The sequence below is a fragment of the Neophocaena asiaeorientalis genome, unplaced genomic scaffold, assembly GCF_003031525.2.
Source record: "Neophocaena asiaeorientalis asiaeorientalis breed wild unplaced genomic scaffold, Neophocaena_asiaeorientalis_V1.1 scaffold828, whole genome shotgun sequence".
In the NCBI taxonomy this organism is placed as follows: Eukaryota; Metazoa; Chordata; class Mammalia; order Artiodactyla; family Phocoenidae; genus Neophocaena; species Neophocaena asiaeorientalis.
In genome coordinates, this window is record NW_020175443.1 from 1,542,482 (window position 1) to 1,560,003 (window position 17,522).

General features: G+C 46.7%; 2 protein-coding genes across 3 annotated transcripts; one reads left to right on the forward strand and one right to left on the reverse strand.

The window, feature by feature from the left end:
* Positions 1-3,228: 3,228 nt before the first annotated feature.
* Positions 3,229-8,395, reverse strand: DUSP18 (dual specificity phosphatase 18). 2 transcript variants are annotated; one of them, XR_003006278.1, is made up of 3 exons: positions 8,084-8,395; positions 4,696-6,223; positions 3,229-4,007 (listed from the first exon to the last, which is right to left on the reverse strand). XR_003006278.1 is itself a non-coding variant. In XM_024767903.1 (2 exons), exon 2 carries the CDS (start codon positions 6,151-6,153, stop codon positions 5,587-5,589), a length of 567 nt encoding a protein of 188 aa, XP_024623671.1. In that variant the 5' UTR covers positions 6,154-6,223; positions 8,084-8,395; the 3' UTR covers positions 3,229-5,586. The 2 variants fall into 2 exon arrangements, 1 of the variants encoding a protein (XP_024623671.1); XM_024767903.1 differs by having other exon boundaries at positions 3,229-6,223.
* Positions 8,396-14,047, forward strand: CUNH5orf52 (chromosome unknown C5orf52 homolog). Its single transcript, XM_024767949.1, is given in 4 exon segments — positions 8,396-8,868; positions 10,973-11,086; positions 13,869-13,959; positions 13,961-14,047. Coding segments are annotated over 4 exon segments (765 nt in total).
* The last annotated feature ends 3,475 nt before the right edge of the window (positions 14,048-17,522 follow it).

Below are 17,522 nucleotides of genomic sequence, written 5' to 3' on the forward strand. Positions count from 1 at the left end.
AAATAACCAAATTAAAAATTTTAAACTAAGAAACTACATTAATGAAAATTTGAAAATATATTGGATGGCCTTAGTAGCAGAATGGCAGAGGAAATTCAGCGAACTTGGAGTCAGATCCGTAGAAATTATCTGTAGTGAGCAGAACGTCCACCTCTGCCAAATGCCCTGTTCCCTGGAACATGTGACCGTTACTTTACATGATAAAAGAGAGTCTGCAGATGTAACTGACGTTATGGACTTTAAAATCCAGACTATCTAGATTATTGGGTGGGCCTAGTCTAATCACATGAATCCTTAAAAGCAGAGATTTTTCTCTGGCTGGATTCGGAGGTGCAGCAGAAGGAAAAGTCAGAGGTATTCAAAGCTTGAGAGGGACTCAACCCACTTTTTTTGGAGGGGCCACATGGAAGGCATTAAAAGGAATGTGGGCAGCTTCTAGGAGAACAGACTAGACCCCAGCTGATAGTAAGGAAGTGAGGTCTTTTTCAACTACAAGGAACTGAATTCAGTCAACAATCTCAATAAGCTTGGAAGCAGAATCTTCCCCAGAGCCTCCAGTAAAAAACACACATGATTTCAGCCTTAGGAAATGCCTTGATTTTGGCCTTGTGAGACCCTAAGCAGAAGACTCAGTCAAGCCCAGCCAGACTTCTGACCTATAGAAATTGTGAAGTAATAAATAGGTGCTGTTTTAAGCCACTAAGTTTGTGGTAATTTGTCATAGCAGCAAGAGAAAACTAATACATTTCCCAATATGAATAGCAGTGAGAAGTAGTAAGATATTAATTTAAGTGGATTATGAAAAGTTATATGTATATTATAATCTCTAGTGCAACCTCTAACAGAAACTATACAGAATTAAAGTGGAATACTTAAAAATATTAATAATTCAAAAGAAGGCAGGAAAAGGGAAATAAAGGAATGAAAAACAGAAAGGACAAATAGAAAACAATAAAATGGTAGACTTAAATCCAAATATCAATATTTTGGGCATAAACACACCAATTAAGAGACAAATTGGATGTATTAAAAAAGACCCAACTACATGCTGTCTACAGGAAACACACTTTAGGTTAAAAACAAATGGATATAAAAAGATGTATCACGTAAACACTACTTAAAACAAAGCTGGAGTGGTTATATTAATGTCAGACAAAATAGACTTCAAAAAATTAAGAAGGATAAAGAGACAGTGCATATTGATAAAAGGGTCAATTCACCATGAAGACATAACAATCCTAGGTATGTATGCACCTAAAAACAAGGCTTCAAAATACATGAAACAAAAAATAATAGAATTGAAAGGAGATGTACACAAATCCACAATTTTCGTTGGATACTTCAACATTCCTCTCTTAGTAATCAATAGAACAAGGAAAAAGAAAACCAGGAAGAGTGTAAAAGAATTGAAACCACCATCAATCAACTGGTCCTAATTGACATTTATTGAACACTCTATCCAAAATAACCTTTTTTTCCCCCAAGTGCATATGAAACATTCACCAAGACAGACCATATCCTACATCATTAAGTAAACATTAACAAATTTAGAAGAAATGAAATCATATAACATATGTTCTCTGACCTTGATGGAATTAAACTAGAAACCAATAACAGAGAGATGGTTGTAAAATTTCCAAATACTTAGAAGTTAAACTATACATTTCTAACTAATACATGGATTAAGGAGGACATTACAAGGGAAATTAGAAAATGTTTTGAAATGGACAAAAATGAAAATGCAGTATATAAAACTTTGTGGGATGCAGGTCTCAAATCAATAATCTAAGTTTCCACCTTAGGAAATTAGAAAAAAGAGCAAAATAAACTCAAAGCAAGCAGAACTATGGAAATAATAAAGAGCAGAAATCAATGAAATAGAAAAGGGAAGAACAGTAGAGAAAATTAAAGACACAAGGTAGGTAATTCTTTAAAAAGATTTTTTAAATTGATAAACCTCTAGCCAGACTAACAAAGAAATAGAGAAGACAAATAATCAGTGTGGAGAATGGAAATGTGATGTCACTATAGACCCTGAAGTTAATAAGGATATTAAGGGAATACTATAAACAATTCCACATGCATAAATTTGACAATTAGATGAAATGGACCTATTCCTCGAAAATTACAAACTACCAAAACTCACCAAAGATGAAATAGATAATTTGATTAATCCTTTAACTATTAATGGAATTGAATTCTTTGTTAAATCCTTCTGAAAAAGAAATCTCCAGACCCAAATAGTTTCACTGCTGAAGTCCAGCAAACATTCAAAGAAGAAATAACACCAATTCACATATCTCTTCCAGAAAATAGGAGAATACTTTCCAACTCTTCCTTAACCTAACAAAGGGCAACTACAAAAAGGCCTATAGCTAACATCATAGTTAATGGTAAAAGACTGAACACCTTCTAAGATTAGGTATAAGGTAAGACTTACTATAAAAGCTACAGTAATCAAGATAGTGTGGTATCGGTAAAGAGAAAGACACGTATCAAACAGAATGAAGAGTACGCAAAGGTGCAAAGGCAGCTCAATGCACAAAGGACAGCCTTCAACAAATGGAGTTGAAACCATTAGACATCCACATGAAAAAATATGAACCTCAAACTAAACCTCACACCTTATACAAAAGGATCATGGAAATAAGTGAAAATTTTAAACTCTCAAACATTAGAGAAAATCTTTGTGATATTAGGTTAGGCAAAGTGTTCTCAGACGTGACACCAAAACAACTATCCATAAAAGGAAAAACTGGTAAGTAGCACTTCATCAAAATTTAAAACTTTTGCTCTGAAAAATACACTTTTAAGAGAAATGAAAAGACAAGCTAGACTGGGGAAAAATATTTACAAATCCGTATCTAATAAAGGACTTGTATCCAGAATATACAAAGAATTCTCAATATTCAATAGTGAGAAAACAACTCAATTTAAAAATGGGTAAAAAAGTTGAATAGATGGGGCTTCCCTGGTGGCGCAGTGGTTGAGAGTCCGCCTGCCGATGCAGGGGACGCGGGTTCGCGCCCCGGTCCGGGAAGATCCCACATGCTGCGGAGCGGCTGCGCCCGTGAGCCATGGCCGCTGAGCCTGCGCGTCCGGAGCCTGTGCTCCGCAACGGGAGAGGCCACAACAGTGAGAGGGCCGTGTACCGCAAAAAAAAAAAAAAAAAAAAAAAAGATGCTTAACATCATGAGAGAAATGCAAATTAAAACTGCAATAAGCTAATACCACACACCTATCAGAATGGCTGAAATAAAAAATATTGGCAGTTCCAAATACTGGCGAGAAATTGGATCTCTCATAGTGGAAGGCAAAATGATATTGCCACTCTGGAAATCTGGTAGTTTCTAAAAGTTAAACATAACCTTTACCATACGACTGAGCAATCCCACTCATAAACTTATGTTCACATAAAAACCTATACACAAATATTTGTAGCAGTTTTATTCAAAATCACCCAAAACTGGAAACAACCCAAATATCCTTCAACGGGTGAAGGTAAAACAAACTGTAGCACATCCAACAATGGAATACCACTTAGCCATAAAAAGCAACATGTGTGAATCTCAAAGACAGACAGAAAGTAGCCAGTCTCTAGATGTGACATCCTCTATGATTCTATGTATGTGGCAATGTGGAAAAGGCAAATTTATAGGGGATGGAGAAGAGATAGGTGTTTGCCAGAGGTTGGTGTGGGGCAAAGGTGTGACTGCCAAGGGGCAGCGTAAGGGAATTCTTTGGTTGATGGAACTGCTCTGTGTCCTGATTGTGGAGGTAGTTACACGAATGTGTTAAAACACAGAGAACTTTACACAGGAGAAAGTTAATTTTATGGTATGTTAATTAAAATTTTTTAAAAACTGAAAAAAAAGATATTCAAATAAATTTCTCTTTAAAAATGTTTTCAAAGAAATTTTCCACCTGGGTTTCTTCCTGATGGGTTTCTTCTGCTTTGGGGGGGCTCTGCCATACCAGCCCTGGTGTTTGTGGTTCTGTTTATTCATCTGTAAAATGAGATCAGTCTTGAGTAGCGATTTTCCTTCTCCCCCAACCCTAAAATTACACCCCTGGGCAGGCCCTTTGTGGAAGTGAGGGTGGGGCAGGTTTGGAGAAAAGGAGCATTTGGCCTCCAGTGGGCTCTGACCCACGAGCAGTTGTGCTCTTGACTGGCCCATGTACTGTTTGTCTGAAAATCTCTAGATTAGAATAGCTGCTCTTGACCCAGATCCACACATACCTCGGGGGTTTGAACAATCCTGGATTTCAGGGCCTACTGGTAGGGCCCACTCATTTATCCCTTTGGCACATACCCCACTGGACCCCAGCGGTCAGCCAGACCAGGGCACTGGCTCTAATGATCAGCAATCTAAACAAGGCCCTTTGGGGAAGCTGGAAGTGTGCTCCTTGTTCTAGGAGTCCCAGATTGCACATGGATTAAACATTGTCCTTAATCCAATGGGAAGTCTGAAAAGGCTTTGAGGTCTAGGCCTCCTTAAAGGCAGGGTCTGAAAGGACCGAAACCATTTTTCTCCCACACAGGATGACTTTTTGGAAGAGCACTTTCTAAGCAATAAAGGGCTGTGCGCAGGCGGGGAGCTGCTGTTGTGAAGACGACTTGCTGACCCGGGGCAGCAGGGCCAGAGTATCATTCGTGATGAGAGCTGCCAGTTACACCAAGCACCAAGCACCTACCATGTGCCAGGCACCGTGCTAAGGAAGCACTGAATCTTCACGACAACCTTGTGAGGAAAGGGCTGTCATCGCCTGGACGAGGAAACTGAGGCTCCAAGAGGCCCCACATCACACAGGCAGGAGGTGACAAGGCTGGGTTCCGGTCCACAGCTCCAGCCTTCTGAGCTGAGGCCTGTGAGAGAAACCTCTGAGCCTGATGTCAAGCCTGCTCTCCACACATGCCCCGAGATGGAGACTAATACCAGCTTTCATCAAAGGCTGGTAGGGGATCTTGCCACGTACAACAGCGCTCAAAAAGAAATGTTTTTTAAGAAATTTTATACAATGGAATGGTTCCTTTGAAAACTATCTTATGCGTAAGTCCAATCTAGAAGACCAGGGTTGAAGGTGGAAGCAGGGTTGGCTTGGGGCCCCCAGGGCTCCTGGAGTACCGCTTGAAGGCTACTCATCCAGTAGGTTGGCACTTACTGTGAGAAGCATGGGAGGTGCCATGATGCTTAAGGCTGGCTTTGTGTTCAAAAGAATGAGGCGGGATTGTGGCAGACCCATTCCTGGGTTGGTCGGTCGTGGGGAGGGCTGCAGAATACCAAACTTGCCATATGCGCAGGGTGCTGGTCCATTTGGTTCACTCTTCCCTCTGGTCAGCAGCCATGAGCTGTCACTCACAGGGTAGGAAACTTATCTTCACCATCTTACATTTAATAAGCTGAATCTTTAAAGTTATGAATTATAAGATTAAGAGCTGCAGTACCCTTCCTTTTTACTTGCCCTTAAAAAAGGCATCATCTGGTTTTTCTGTATCAGTGAAAGTAGAATGTTTTAAGTACAGATCTTGGTGTAGGATCAATGGCAGATCTGTACTGACCCTGGGGCAGGGGCTGGTGGAATGGCTCACAGTGGAATCATCAGACGGACCTCCTTCTCATAGATGTCAGGGATCACTCCCATAGGGGAGCTGACCATGTGCACAGTGTTCTTGCCAAACAGCTGGAACTCATAGTGGATGAGCTGCTCCCAAAAGCCATTGTTGGGCCGGATGATGGGCCGGCATGACTTGGTCCATGTGTGGGCATCCAGCAGGGACATGGCGTGGTATTTCATGAGATAGGCAAGGCAGAGGGCGGCCGAGCGGCTCACGCCGGCGGCACAGTGCAACAGGGTGCGGCCCTGCTTCAACTCCACGCTGTGGATGTGGTCTGCAATGGGGTCGAAGAAGTCACAGAGACGTGACGTGGGTGTGTCAGCCACAGGCACCTGCACATAGTGGATGTCCTCATATAAGGTGTTCACCACCTCCACTGAGACGTTGATGACTGTGGTGATGTGGTTGCTGGAGAGCATGAGCTTGTTGTTGGCTGCTACCCCGTTGCTGATATACAGGCTGCTGGTGATCTGTGAGAGGCCGCTGACCGAGGGCTGCCGGAACTGAACCGGGAAGGCACACGGAGATGCTGTCATCGGGCTGGTGGCTCAGCGGCCAGTGAGACGTAGATGCTGCATCTTCCTGCTAGGCTGTGTCTGTAGAAAACTGCAAGGAGGGAGAAGGGACAAATGAGGAGCCAAAGTTCTGTCCCCCCACTTAACATAATTCAGTGGCTGCCCACTGTCACAATGAGATGGAGCCCCTAAGCTTGGCTGTCAAGGCCATTTGTGGCCCAGCTCTTGTCCACCTCTTCAGCCTCCTGTTAACCTTTCCTGCGTCCTGAAGGGCCTTGGCTGGGCTGAGCCACTTACAGTTCCGTATGGAGGGTGGTCCTCTCTGGCCCAGGGCCTTTCCTGCTCTCATCCTAGAACCCCCTTTCCTTACAAGCCTGTCAGGTCCTAATCTGTTCCATTCAGCTGTTGAGCACTGGGATCTTAGCCAAGGGTCACTTCCTCAGGGAAACCTTCCAGAACTACTCCCCTCCCCCATATTTGATCAAGTTCCAGCTCCAGGCAGGCCCTATGTGCCCTGCTTCCTAACATTTCCTGAAGAAGTGCTTTTGCCGTGATCTGTCTGTGAGTTCTCTTGGGATATCACTGTATCTATCTTCACTCCTACTATGTCACCAGTGCCCAGCTGCGTGTCCACACAAGTAGGTGCTTAAAAATATTTGCTGAGTGAAGAAATGACTCCAACAACCACAACTCTGCCTCCTGAGAGGTTTTCTGGAAAAGATGAGGTCTCTGGCCGTGTTTCTCTAGAACTTTGGGGAGGAGCTGGGTGGAGGTGCGGGTGGTTCTTAGGCTGCTGGAGAGGAAGGCCAAAGGCTGCATCGACAAATCCTACCTGCCAGTACCCCAGAGTCCAATGCAATAGGCTCACCCCAGGTAGGGCAGATGGGGTTGGTTTGTTCTAGAAGTCTTGTGAGGGTAGGGGAAAAGCCCCACCCCCAACTTCACCCAGTTGGAAGCCTAAATGCTAAGGAATGTTCCAGATCCTCATCATCTGAAAACCCAGAGAGAAGTGGACTGAGGGCCCCCAAAACTAGTACCTAGTGGGCAACAGGAATAGGAGAGACTGCTGTTCATCACAGGGACAAAAACTGTGCAGAGGAGATACTGCTCTGCAAGGTGAGGGTAGTAATGAGAGGAAAGTCATTTTCATGCTAGTCAAGAAATATTTATCAGGCACTGTAGTGGGTGCTGGGGATACTGAAATGTACAAGTCAGCCATGCCCCCCCCCCTCAGAGCTCAAAGTCTAGTGGGAGAGACAGACATTAAATAGGCGATTATGGGTGCAACAGAGTTGGAAAATAGGGATAACAGTGCCTCCTTATAAAAATCTTCTGAGGATTAAATGAGGTAACCAGGGTAAAGTGTTTAACAACAGGGCCTGGCACATTTATCTACAAATGATAACTACTGTTGCTGTTGTTAGGAAAGTTAAAATGCAGGGCATTATGGGAATGAAGAATAATGGTATTTATTTCAGGCTGGGGCTACGGAGTTGCGAAGATCGCCTGAAGAAATGACACAAAGATCTGAAGAACGTTTAGCGTGAGGGAGAGGGAGAAGGAGAAAGAGCGACTCGGCAGCATCTCAGTTTCACCATTTTATAGCGTACAAAGCCTTTGGTTCGATCTCCAAAACAGCATAACGAGCCGGTGTCTGGAGTTAATATCTCCATTTTACACGCGGGGAAGGTGAGGCGGAGTGGGGAAAAGGACTTGTCTAGGGGTCACAAAGCAAGGTTCAAAAGCCGGTCTTTCTGGTCTCATTATGTGTGGGGAAAGTGGGTAAAAACCGCGGAGTTTTCGTTAATACTGGGTTATAAACGTGGAACAAAGTCCAAGGGTTGACGGGAGAAAGGGGCCGCTTCCAGGGGTGAGTCAGGTAGGTTTCCTGGGGAGTTGGCGTTGGAATGGGCTTCTTCGCCCGCTCAGTGTCAAGACCTCGGTGTCTTACCTCTCTCTCGAGGGCGGGAGGGCAGGTTAGTTCAGGAAACAACCTTGGGCGAGGGTCTCCAGGTGAGAGAAGACCGGTCACGACCCAGGAGCCACAATCCCCGCCGGCCCGGTGCTCCAGTTTCCATAGCAATGGTCCCTCGTCCCGGGGAGGAATGGGCCGTGCTGGGTCTCCGGAGAAACCCAGGCCTCGTCTCCCTGTCCCGGAGCTGCCCCGCCCGGATTCACCCGGTTACCCGCCCTGCGATCACGCGGGGACTACAGCAGTCCTAGTCAAGAAGTAGGGTCTGCTCTGTGCGCTGCACCCGGCAGCATGTCCCCAGCCAGTTTCCATGGCAACGCTCCGGGCCGCACCACGGCAGCCGCCGAGGGACAATCCTGCCGCGTCCGCAGCCTTCGGGGCTTTGCGCACAAGGCCCGCCCCCTACCCCCCACCCCGGTCCCGCCTTCCTCTCGCGTCTCCCGGGCAACGCGCGGTGTTCAGCTCCTCGCGTCTGCGCAGAGGCTCGCTCCGCGTCTGCGCCCCTCACAGATCTTGGTTACGGACAGGGTTCCCGTTCCCGAGTCGCTCCCTAAGGTGGAAGGAGAGAATCCTGCAGTTAGCCAGCAGCCCAGGCCCTCCGTCACATGGAACCCATTGCTTGTGCGGTGGCATCCCCGGGCGACCACCAGTTCTGGCACCAGCCCGGCCTCGGCCTTCTTCCGGCGCAGCCGGAAGGCTCGGTAGCCGCGCCGACAGATCTGCTTCCTGCGGCCGCGGACCGCTCAGTCGCCGGTGCTCTTCAGGTGCGGCCCGGGGACCCAGAGCGTTAGTCAGAGCTCGGGCCCCCGGGGGGAGCCGAACTCCCTCAGACCCCTGCTCCCTAAGCCGGCCGCGGGGACCTTGGCCCTGGCTCTTCAGAGCCTCGGACCCCTCAGAGCCCAGCCCTTTCTTAGACCCCGGGAGAGTCTGAATTTCCCGGCACAGCGCCTCGCCCGCCGTGGAGCTCGAACGCCCTCAGTCCAGACTCCAAAGGAGTCTGGAATTCCCACCTCCAACCCACGTATCCTCCGAAGCGCCGCGGGCCCGGCTCTCGAAACGCCGCGGGCCCGGCTCTCTAGTGTCCCAGGTTTGACGTCGTGTATCTCGAGGGTCCCTAGCGCCCTCTGGGCCGAGCCTTGAACTTCCTTAGAGCCTGATGAGGCACAGGTCCCCTCAGGCCTGACACCCCCTCCTCAGCCTCTACTTTCCGCAGTGGCCCAGGGAAAGCCCCCAGTTCCCTCAGCCGGGCCCCAATCCCCACAGACCCCAGTTTCCCCTCCCCTCCTCCATTTCACAGCCCCCTCACAGCATCCTCCAGGCTCCCACAGAGACCTTGCTTTGGAAAGCAATTTGGTTCAAAATGATCATTACTTATTACTTGAAAGGGAATATTTCCATAAAACTGCCTTTTCCCCCCTTCCCAGGAATTAATGGTAAATTTGGTGCACCACTGAGTGGGTGAAGACTGTTTCATGTGTCTTTAAGTATTTTAGGTCTTTTTTGTTTGTTTTTATAACGGAATTTGGGAGACTTTTGTGAGCGTCTTGATCTCTAAACTAACCTTTTCCAACACCTCATGTCTTTGCTTTTAGAAAAAACGTAAATGGGAGATAAGGGGTGTTTATTTCTACTAGTTTGTAAATGTAAAAACATTCATAAAACCACAGTTCCAAACTGGCTGAAAATGAATTAGGAAAAATTTTAATCCTTCAAAATGTTTTATCCTTTAAAAATTGTCCTATCAAAATAATATACACTTATAGAAAAATCAGGCAAGCAAAATGAATGGCTAGAGACAATCACTATTACCGTGTTGGTGTATATTGTTCCAGATCTATTCATATATATGTACTGCAACATGCTTACACATTTTTTTTGCGGGGGCTTGGGGAGGTATATGTCACAAAACAGTTTACTATTTTGTAATCTTTTTTCCCCCACCCAATACACTTTGGATGTCTGTTTTACTCATAACTGCATAATATTTTATTGTATGACCTAACCACAATTTATTCATTTGCTTCCCTATTGTATATATAGGTAGTTTCCAAATTTTAGGAAGAAAATATTATGAATAATTATTTTTAAGTGGGAAAAGATATGTAGTTGCAAAACCACTTCACAGTGTCACCAAATTATCAAAAAGTGAAAACTTAAGGCCTGGTATTATCCATTTTTGACCAATTCCTCATTTTGACCAAATTGTTATCTCTAGTTTGGCCTGGAGCACCTGGCTCCATTCCATCACACTCCATCCCATCCCAACTTGACCTCTCACCCTCCAGAGTCTCCTCAAGTCCTTGTCCACCCCAAACTTCCTTCACTTTTCCAGACTTTTCCCAAACCCTTTTCCCTTAGAATTCCCCCATCAACCAACCTAACCTCTGTCCAAACACTTTATTCTTTTTTCCTGTTTCCCCTGACCTCCCCCACCCAGATCCCCCTTATACCTAGGCTTGAGCAGTGCCCCCCCACCTCAACCCCCCTCAGATTCATCCCTCTGACTTTGCTTCTTTCATCTAAGATCCTCGCCTCCCATTTCAAACTGTGTTTTCTTAAGATGACTGCTCCTGTGAACAGTTCTGAATCCCTGTTGACACTTCTCTTGTGGATTACTTTGACCTTTCTACATCCTTCTCAGGATGGTTTTTCCCTCTCAGCATCCAAGAAACACCCATTTAGCGCACATTTCCTACAAGAAGAAACCTAGGCCTACTCCCTTGCTCCTCTGACAACTATGACAGGGTGGTGCCTCTCCCAAGAAACTTGGGGAAGCCTCAGCCACTACCCCAGGATCCCATCAGATCAGGTCCTGTCCTAGCCCTGGCCTAGCCATCAAGCCTGTACCACCTTGTCCTCCCTCTCCAGCTTAATGAATTCCAGTGAAGCAGCAGTGAAAAAATTTTTACCCAAGAGCCACTTATCTCGGGTGATTATTCGTGACAACCTCAGTGCACAACGAATCTATGAGATGGAGGTAAAGTTGTCACAAGCTTTTGCATTAGAGGGTGTTAGTGGCTTGATCCATGTTCATTTCACTCTCCCCAAAACCTTGCGGGGAGATCACAGATCTTAGAGGTTATAGGAAGCCATCAAAGTACTCTAATACAAGCCCATTTTACAGAGGAGGCAGTTGAGACTCAGGGTTACTGATTTGCCCAAGGTGTCACAGCTGTTCCTGAGCTGAGGGAACCAAGGAAGACTCCATGTCTCTTGGCTCTGGTGGCATTTTTTTTCCCTCAAAGTACATTAGCTTTCTATTTAGGGACTCCCTGAATGGATTCCTACTATCTCCCATAAAAAGAAGTCTTGGCTCTTAGAGCTTGAAGTGGCATTGACACCATTTGGTCATTTTTTTCCTTCAGGGATTATCCCTCACTTTCCACATGAGAACTGAGGCTCTTCTACTTTTTGTTTATGGACAAGAAGGGTTTGACCTGCTTACCCAGAAGCCCTCAGAAGAAGAGGGAAACCGCAGCAGCATCATCCCACAGACTCTGATTAATTCATTAAATACATCTTTGGGGCCTGCTTGGGACAGGCACTGTTTTGGGCACTAGGAAGAGGCTAGTGAACATGATGGACTCTGAGAATGTACTCGTTTCTTCCAGCGGAGCAGGCAGCCCAGAGTTGAGCTGCTGTCCCCTTCTTGACTCTGTTGAACCTCCCTCCATGTTCCAGGACCAAATCTGGATGGCGCATGGGATTCTGATATTGAAAACAGTGGGAAAGATGTAAGAGATGGTGTCAGATCCTCTTAAGGGTCACAGAGACCAAAAGAAGACTGGAGGCCTGGGTGTTTCTCCCTCTGCTAAATTTCCAGTGGCGTGGTGTAGTGGAAATAGGGTGGACTTGGACATGGGCAGGCCAGCTTTGTGTGAACTTGGGGAGTCACTTTTCCTCCAGGACTCTTCTCATTTGTAAAACAGGATCTATTGGGATCCTCTCAGTTGCAGGTGACACAGACTGAACTTGAACTCGTTCAAGCAAAATAGAGAATGATGATTTTACATAATCAAGGGTAGATAGGGCAGGGTCACCAATGTTTGGGATGAGTGATGTCAGGGACTCCAATGCCATTGGATGTGTCTTCCACTCTCCCTATCAGCTCCCCTTCTGCTTCTTTCTGCATGTTGGCATCGTTTTCAGGCTGGCTGTCCCTGGGGAGCATGGCCACAGGAAACCCTGGCCTGTAGCCCAGAAAGGAAATGGAGTGCTTCCATTGTTGGTCAAGTTAGACAAATCCTGGAGAAGGACTCCAGTTGGCTCAAGTTGGGTCACGGGCCCATCCATGCCCCAGTCACTGTGGTCAGGTAGTGTAGGCTACTCTGACTGGCCCAGGATGGGTTGGGGGCCAACCCCTATAACCAGTGGGTTTGGAGATATTGCACCTCTGGTAAGTGGGGTGAGGATCTGTGAGATATAACTGGAAACTCTCTTGAGTTGGCTTTATATGTGCCATCCTCCAGCCACCCAGAAGGTCTCCTTTTGAAGCTGTATTGAACCCTTACATGTTTTGGGTACACAATGTCCATTATGTATTATTACCCCATTTAATAGTTCACCAAACCGAGGCTCAGAGATGGAGTAACTTCACTAAGGGGTGTCATTGTGGACTTGCAAACCCAGGTCTGACTGACCATGGTGCAGGATGTTCTCCCTAAGGACAGGGACTGTCTTCTCTGTAGACCCAGTGACTTGCTGCGGGCCCAGCTTGTAGGAACTCAGTAGATTTGAGAGGCTTGAGTGGCAGCGTGACAGTCTTTCTCTCTCCCCCGCAAAGTGCTCCCAGCTTTGGCTAGCCACTGGCTTCTCAGGGCCTCCAGGAGGGCAGCTGAGATCTAGTGTCTTGGGAATCCTCTGAGCAATGCTCTGAGAACAGTGCATGATGGCCGGTATCCCTTTATCTATGGCCACAGTTCTCAACCAGGATGGCTTTGCTCCTCAGGGACTCTGGCACTGTCTGGAGGCCTTTTTGGTAGCACAAGTGAGAGTGGGATGGTGCTACTGGCATTTAGTAGGTGGAGGCCAGGGACGCTAATGCTGCTAAATATCTTACAATGCACAGGCCAGCCCCCTGCCACAAAGAATTACCTGACCCCATGTCAGTAGTACCAAGGTCAAGAGACCCTGATCCATAGTAAAAGTGCTATCACTCTGTGCCTTGCTTAGAAATATCTGGGCATGTGTCCCATCTTCCTGACTAATGTTGTAGTTGCTGTGAAGACCTGCAGCTGATTTTTCATAGTATCCTCTCCACAGCTACCTCATTGGAATAAGTAAATGAATAAGACAAAGGATATGCCTTCCAAAAGCTAGCAGTCTTGTTGGGGACAGGATAGAAATGGTAGAATAGAATAAATAAGTAGAGTTCAGTGTGACATAGGGGGTGTCACCAACAATATGTGGGGGGCACCAAGTGAGTAATAGGGACTGGGTGATAGGAGTTAAGGAAGGGGGTTTACAAGATGCACCCTTTCTCCTCCTCCCCTCCCCTCTCTTTCTCACCACTCTTCAAATAGAGATGTTAGGTCAAAATCAGGCTCTGAGGCTGCAGACTGTCAGAAGGTACCATGAGTACCAGAAGGTACTCAATGCCCTCACTTTAAAATAGGGAAACAGAGGCTCCCTGTGAGCCAAGTTATTGATGAAATATTGGGTTCAGCTGGCTCCTTTTCCACCCTCCTATCAGGAGCACAGATGCCTCTCTTACTGTGAAGTAGCTTCTTCATCCTAAACTCACCTTTGTTTTTTGTAAGACAAGAGCTTCAGACAAGACCAAGAAAAAGATGGGCCACTTGTATGACAACCTGAAAAAAAAATTCATGACAGACCAGCTCAGAAAGCTGGGGCACTTGGCGACGGGAATCCATGAACGTCTGGCAGTACCTGGATAGCATCCGAGTGTACAAGGAGCCTAACAAGAAAGACCAACCACCCTAGTCAAGGCAGAGTGATCTGCCCTGGGGCCATGACGACACTAGGCTGATGGGAGAAGAGCTGGAAGGGAGCCAGTCTATACCACTGTAGAACAACAATAAATGAGACTAGTGGACAGTGGAGCACAAAACCCCTCAGCAATTCTAATATTTCTTGCCCTGTCCCATCCCCTCTTTTCTGGTGAAGGTGATTCTCATAGTCCTGTAGCTGCCCAAGTGGAAATGGCTGAATCGAACCAGCTTCCAAGGTTAAGGTATGACCTTTGGTACCCACATGTCTGGTACAATGCCAGGCCAGGTGCACTGGGACAGTGGTACCTTGGATGAGAAGGGCTCGGTAATGCCGCTGCCTGGCATTCCAGTGGTAAGGAGTCAGGGTGGGGCATCAGGCAGACCCGGGTTAAAGGCTATTTCTGCCATCCATCAGCTGTGTGACTTTGTAACCTCTCTGAGCCTCTGTTTCCTTATCCTAAAGAATGGGGAAGTAGTGCGGGAACCTACCTCCAAGAACTGGCATGAGGATGTGGAGCGCCTGTCCCGGGGCAGTGGCTCTCATCACGATGCCTGCAGTTAGCTTCCAGCCTTGTCAGTCCCCACTTCCTGGCCTGCCTGCTGTCCCAGCTGTGCCCCGACAGCCCACGACATGCCTTTACTTGCTCAGGCTCCTCATCTAGAATGCCTCTTCAGCCCCTCAGGTCTCTCAGGAAGCTCTCTGCATCCTTCAAGCCTTATCTCAATGCCATCACCCCCACCCCACAAGCTTCTCTGACTGTCTTCTGCCTCCTGCCTGCCCCTCCCCCACCCTGCCCAAGCCACATGGGTTCCCCTCCACTCTGAACTTGGCTTACCTGTGGTGGCTTCACTCTGCCTTCCGTAGTAGATGTTTGGGTATTTGTCCCAGCCCTTGATTAGACTGTACATTCTTTGACAGCGGGGGCCAAGGATCCCCCAAGATTTAGTTCAGGCCTCTTCTGTGCCATTTCCCCTACCCAGCCCCACCAGAAAAGGCTGCTCCTTCCTGTGCCAACACATCTGTCTGCACTGAGCATGCAGTTGGCCATTTCTTGTTGCTCCCTGTCTCCCTGACCACATTGTGAATGTCTCGATGGCCAGGATGCTGACTCGTTCATCTCTGCAACCACAATGCCCAGTAACATTGAATAGTTACTCTATGTTTTTTGAATAAATGTTCATTCCTTTGTTTAATTACAGCTTCAGCACAGTGCACAGAGTAAGGGCCTGGTACATATTTTTTTTAGTTAACCAAGTCCTCTCACTTTACAGATGAGGAAACTGAGGCCCAGAGAGGTGACCTGACTTGCCTAAGGTCATGCAGCAAGTTAGTGGCAGAGAACTAGAAGCAGGTTTCCCGACTGCCGAGGAGTGGTCATTCTGCATCACCACAGTTGCTAGGTAAGGACCTCAGTCCTCTTGGTGGCTTTCAGAAGCCCTCTTCATTCGTCCTCGTCCTCATCCTCATCCAGGTGTGGGGAACCGGATGTCAATGATGCTTTTATTTTCCCTTTTTTTTTTTTGGCCCACTGCATGGCATGTGGGATCTTATTAGTTCCCCAACCAGGGATCAAACCCACATCCCCCTGCACTGGAAGTGCCAGATTCTTAACCACTGGACCGCCGGGGAAGTCCCCTATTTTCTCTTTTAATGGTCTTCTTTTGAAAACATGATACTTTTCAGTGGGAGCCCAAATAGTCTTTTTCTAGGTTTTTGTCTGTTTTCTTGGCTGAACACAACTGATTAGAATAATTGACTTTAAATATTTAAATTTTATTATACAAGCAATATGACCACATTTGCCCAAAACAAAAATTCTTCTATTAGATCAACCATTGCTAGCATTTTGATGTGTTTCTTATATTTTGTGTATTCATTTCATTTCAACAACAGTCTTTTTCCTTGGCACTGTACCTAGAGAAGGGGAAAGGAAGGCTTTGGGGATCCTGGTGTCTTCAGAAGGCCCACAGAGCAGCCCTAGCCCCTCTTTTCTCCAGAGTGTCCCCAGGAATTCTCCACCTACTAGATCTTCCCTAATGCAGCCTCTCTGAGACTCACCCCAGTCTAGCCTCTGGCCACATGCACCCTTCTCCCCTGGATGGCTGGCCTTGGCAGAGGGTCTTTGCATCCTCATGCTGTGGCCCAACGGACTGGGGGACCCCTGGGAGTGGGGCAGGTGGGGGAGTTGGCATGTCAACCTAATAAGTCACTTTATAAGCCACTAACTCATCTCAGACTGTGTGGACTTAGTCTTCCCATTTTTGCATGAAAAAAACCAGAGGATGTTGTATTTAAGTAAGGAACAAGAAGTGATGAAATTCTGGAGAAACCGCCTAATTGTTGAGAGAAAAAAAAATAAAAGGGAAGGAAAATCAGTGAAGGAAGAATGGAGGAGTATTGGATGGGAAGATATTATCTGAGAAATAGAATCCTGAAGCTAAGGAGGGCCTTAGGGATTCTTTAGTCCAGAGGACACACACACACACACACACACACACACACACACCCACACACACACACACCCACACACACACACACCCACACACACACACACCCACACACACACACACACACACACACACACACACGGAACTCTTAGTTCAAATGAAGTCTCACCTGGAAGCCCATTCCAGTAAAACCACTGACATAGTCACATTTATTGAGCACTCATATTCCAGGCACAAGGCTCAGCTCTTTTCAGACATGAGTCATTGATTCCTCCCAACAACAAAGTAAGTAATTTTCTTAGCCCCATTTTATAGATGAGAAACTGAGGCTCAGAGAGCAAGAATTCCACCTAAGATTGGGCAGCTAGTAAGTGACAAAGCCCACCTCAAGCCTGTCTCATCCAAAGACCATCTCCTAAGTGCCATGTGATAAGCTCCCAATCTTTATCACTCTAGTTGGAAGTAGAGGCTAGGGACCCTGAGCCCTCGGGAGCATGAGTTCACAGATGGTGATGTGGAGCCTCAGCTGTGTTGTCAGCTACCTGAGGTTAGGTGTTTCACAGAGAGCTGGACTAAACTCCAGGTCCCCCTTCTACCGGGTAGCTAAGGGGAACTTGTCACCCATTCTGTGATGGACAGTCTGTTAGGGAGAGTTAGGCTGCGTTAGCTGTGGATGAGGCACATGCCCACCCAGGAAGTGGAAGAACAGAACACAGGAGTCCTGACCATTGCCCATTAGCTATGTAAAGATGTTTTCAGTTTTGTCCTCAGGAAACCTTTGTGGAATATCCTTTGTGTCTGAAGAACCGTGCTGATGGCAGGGGGCAGATGAATGATGCTCTTTTAATGGGATTGAGTGTTTTGGGTGTACCTTTAATTCTTGATGAAGACACATTTCCTTCCCTCCTCCCCTTTCACCACATGCACGTCACTCCTTTAGGGTACTTGAAAAGCCTTCCCAGTTTAAAAATCTTGCTAGGTGCACAGTGGACCTAGTTCCTTCTCCAGAGTTCTCCATG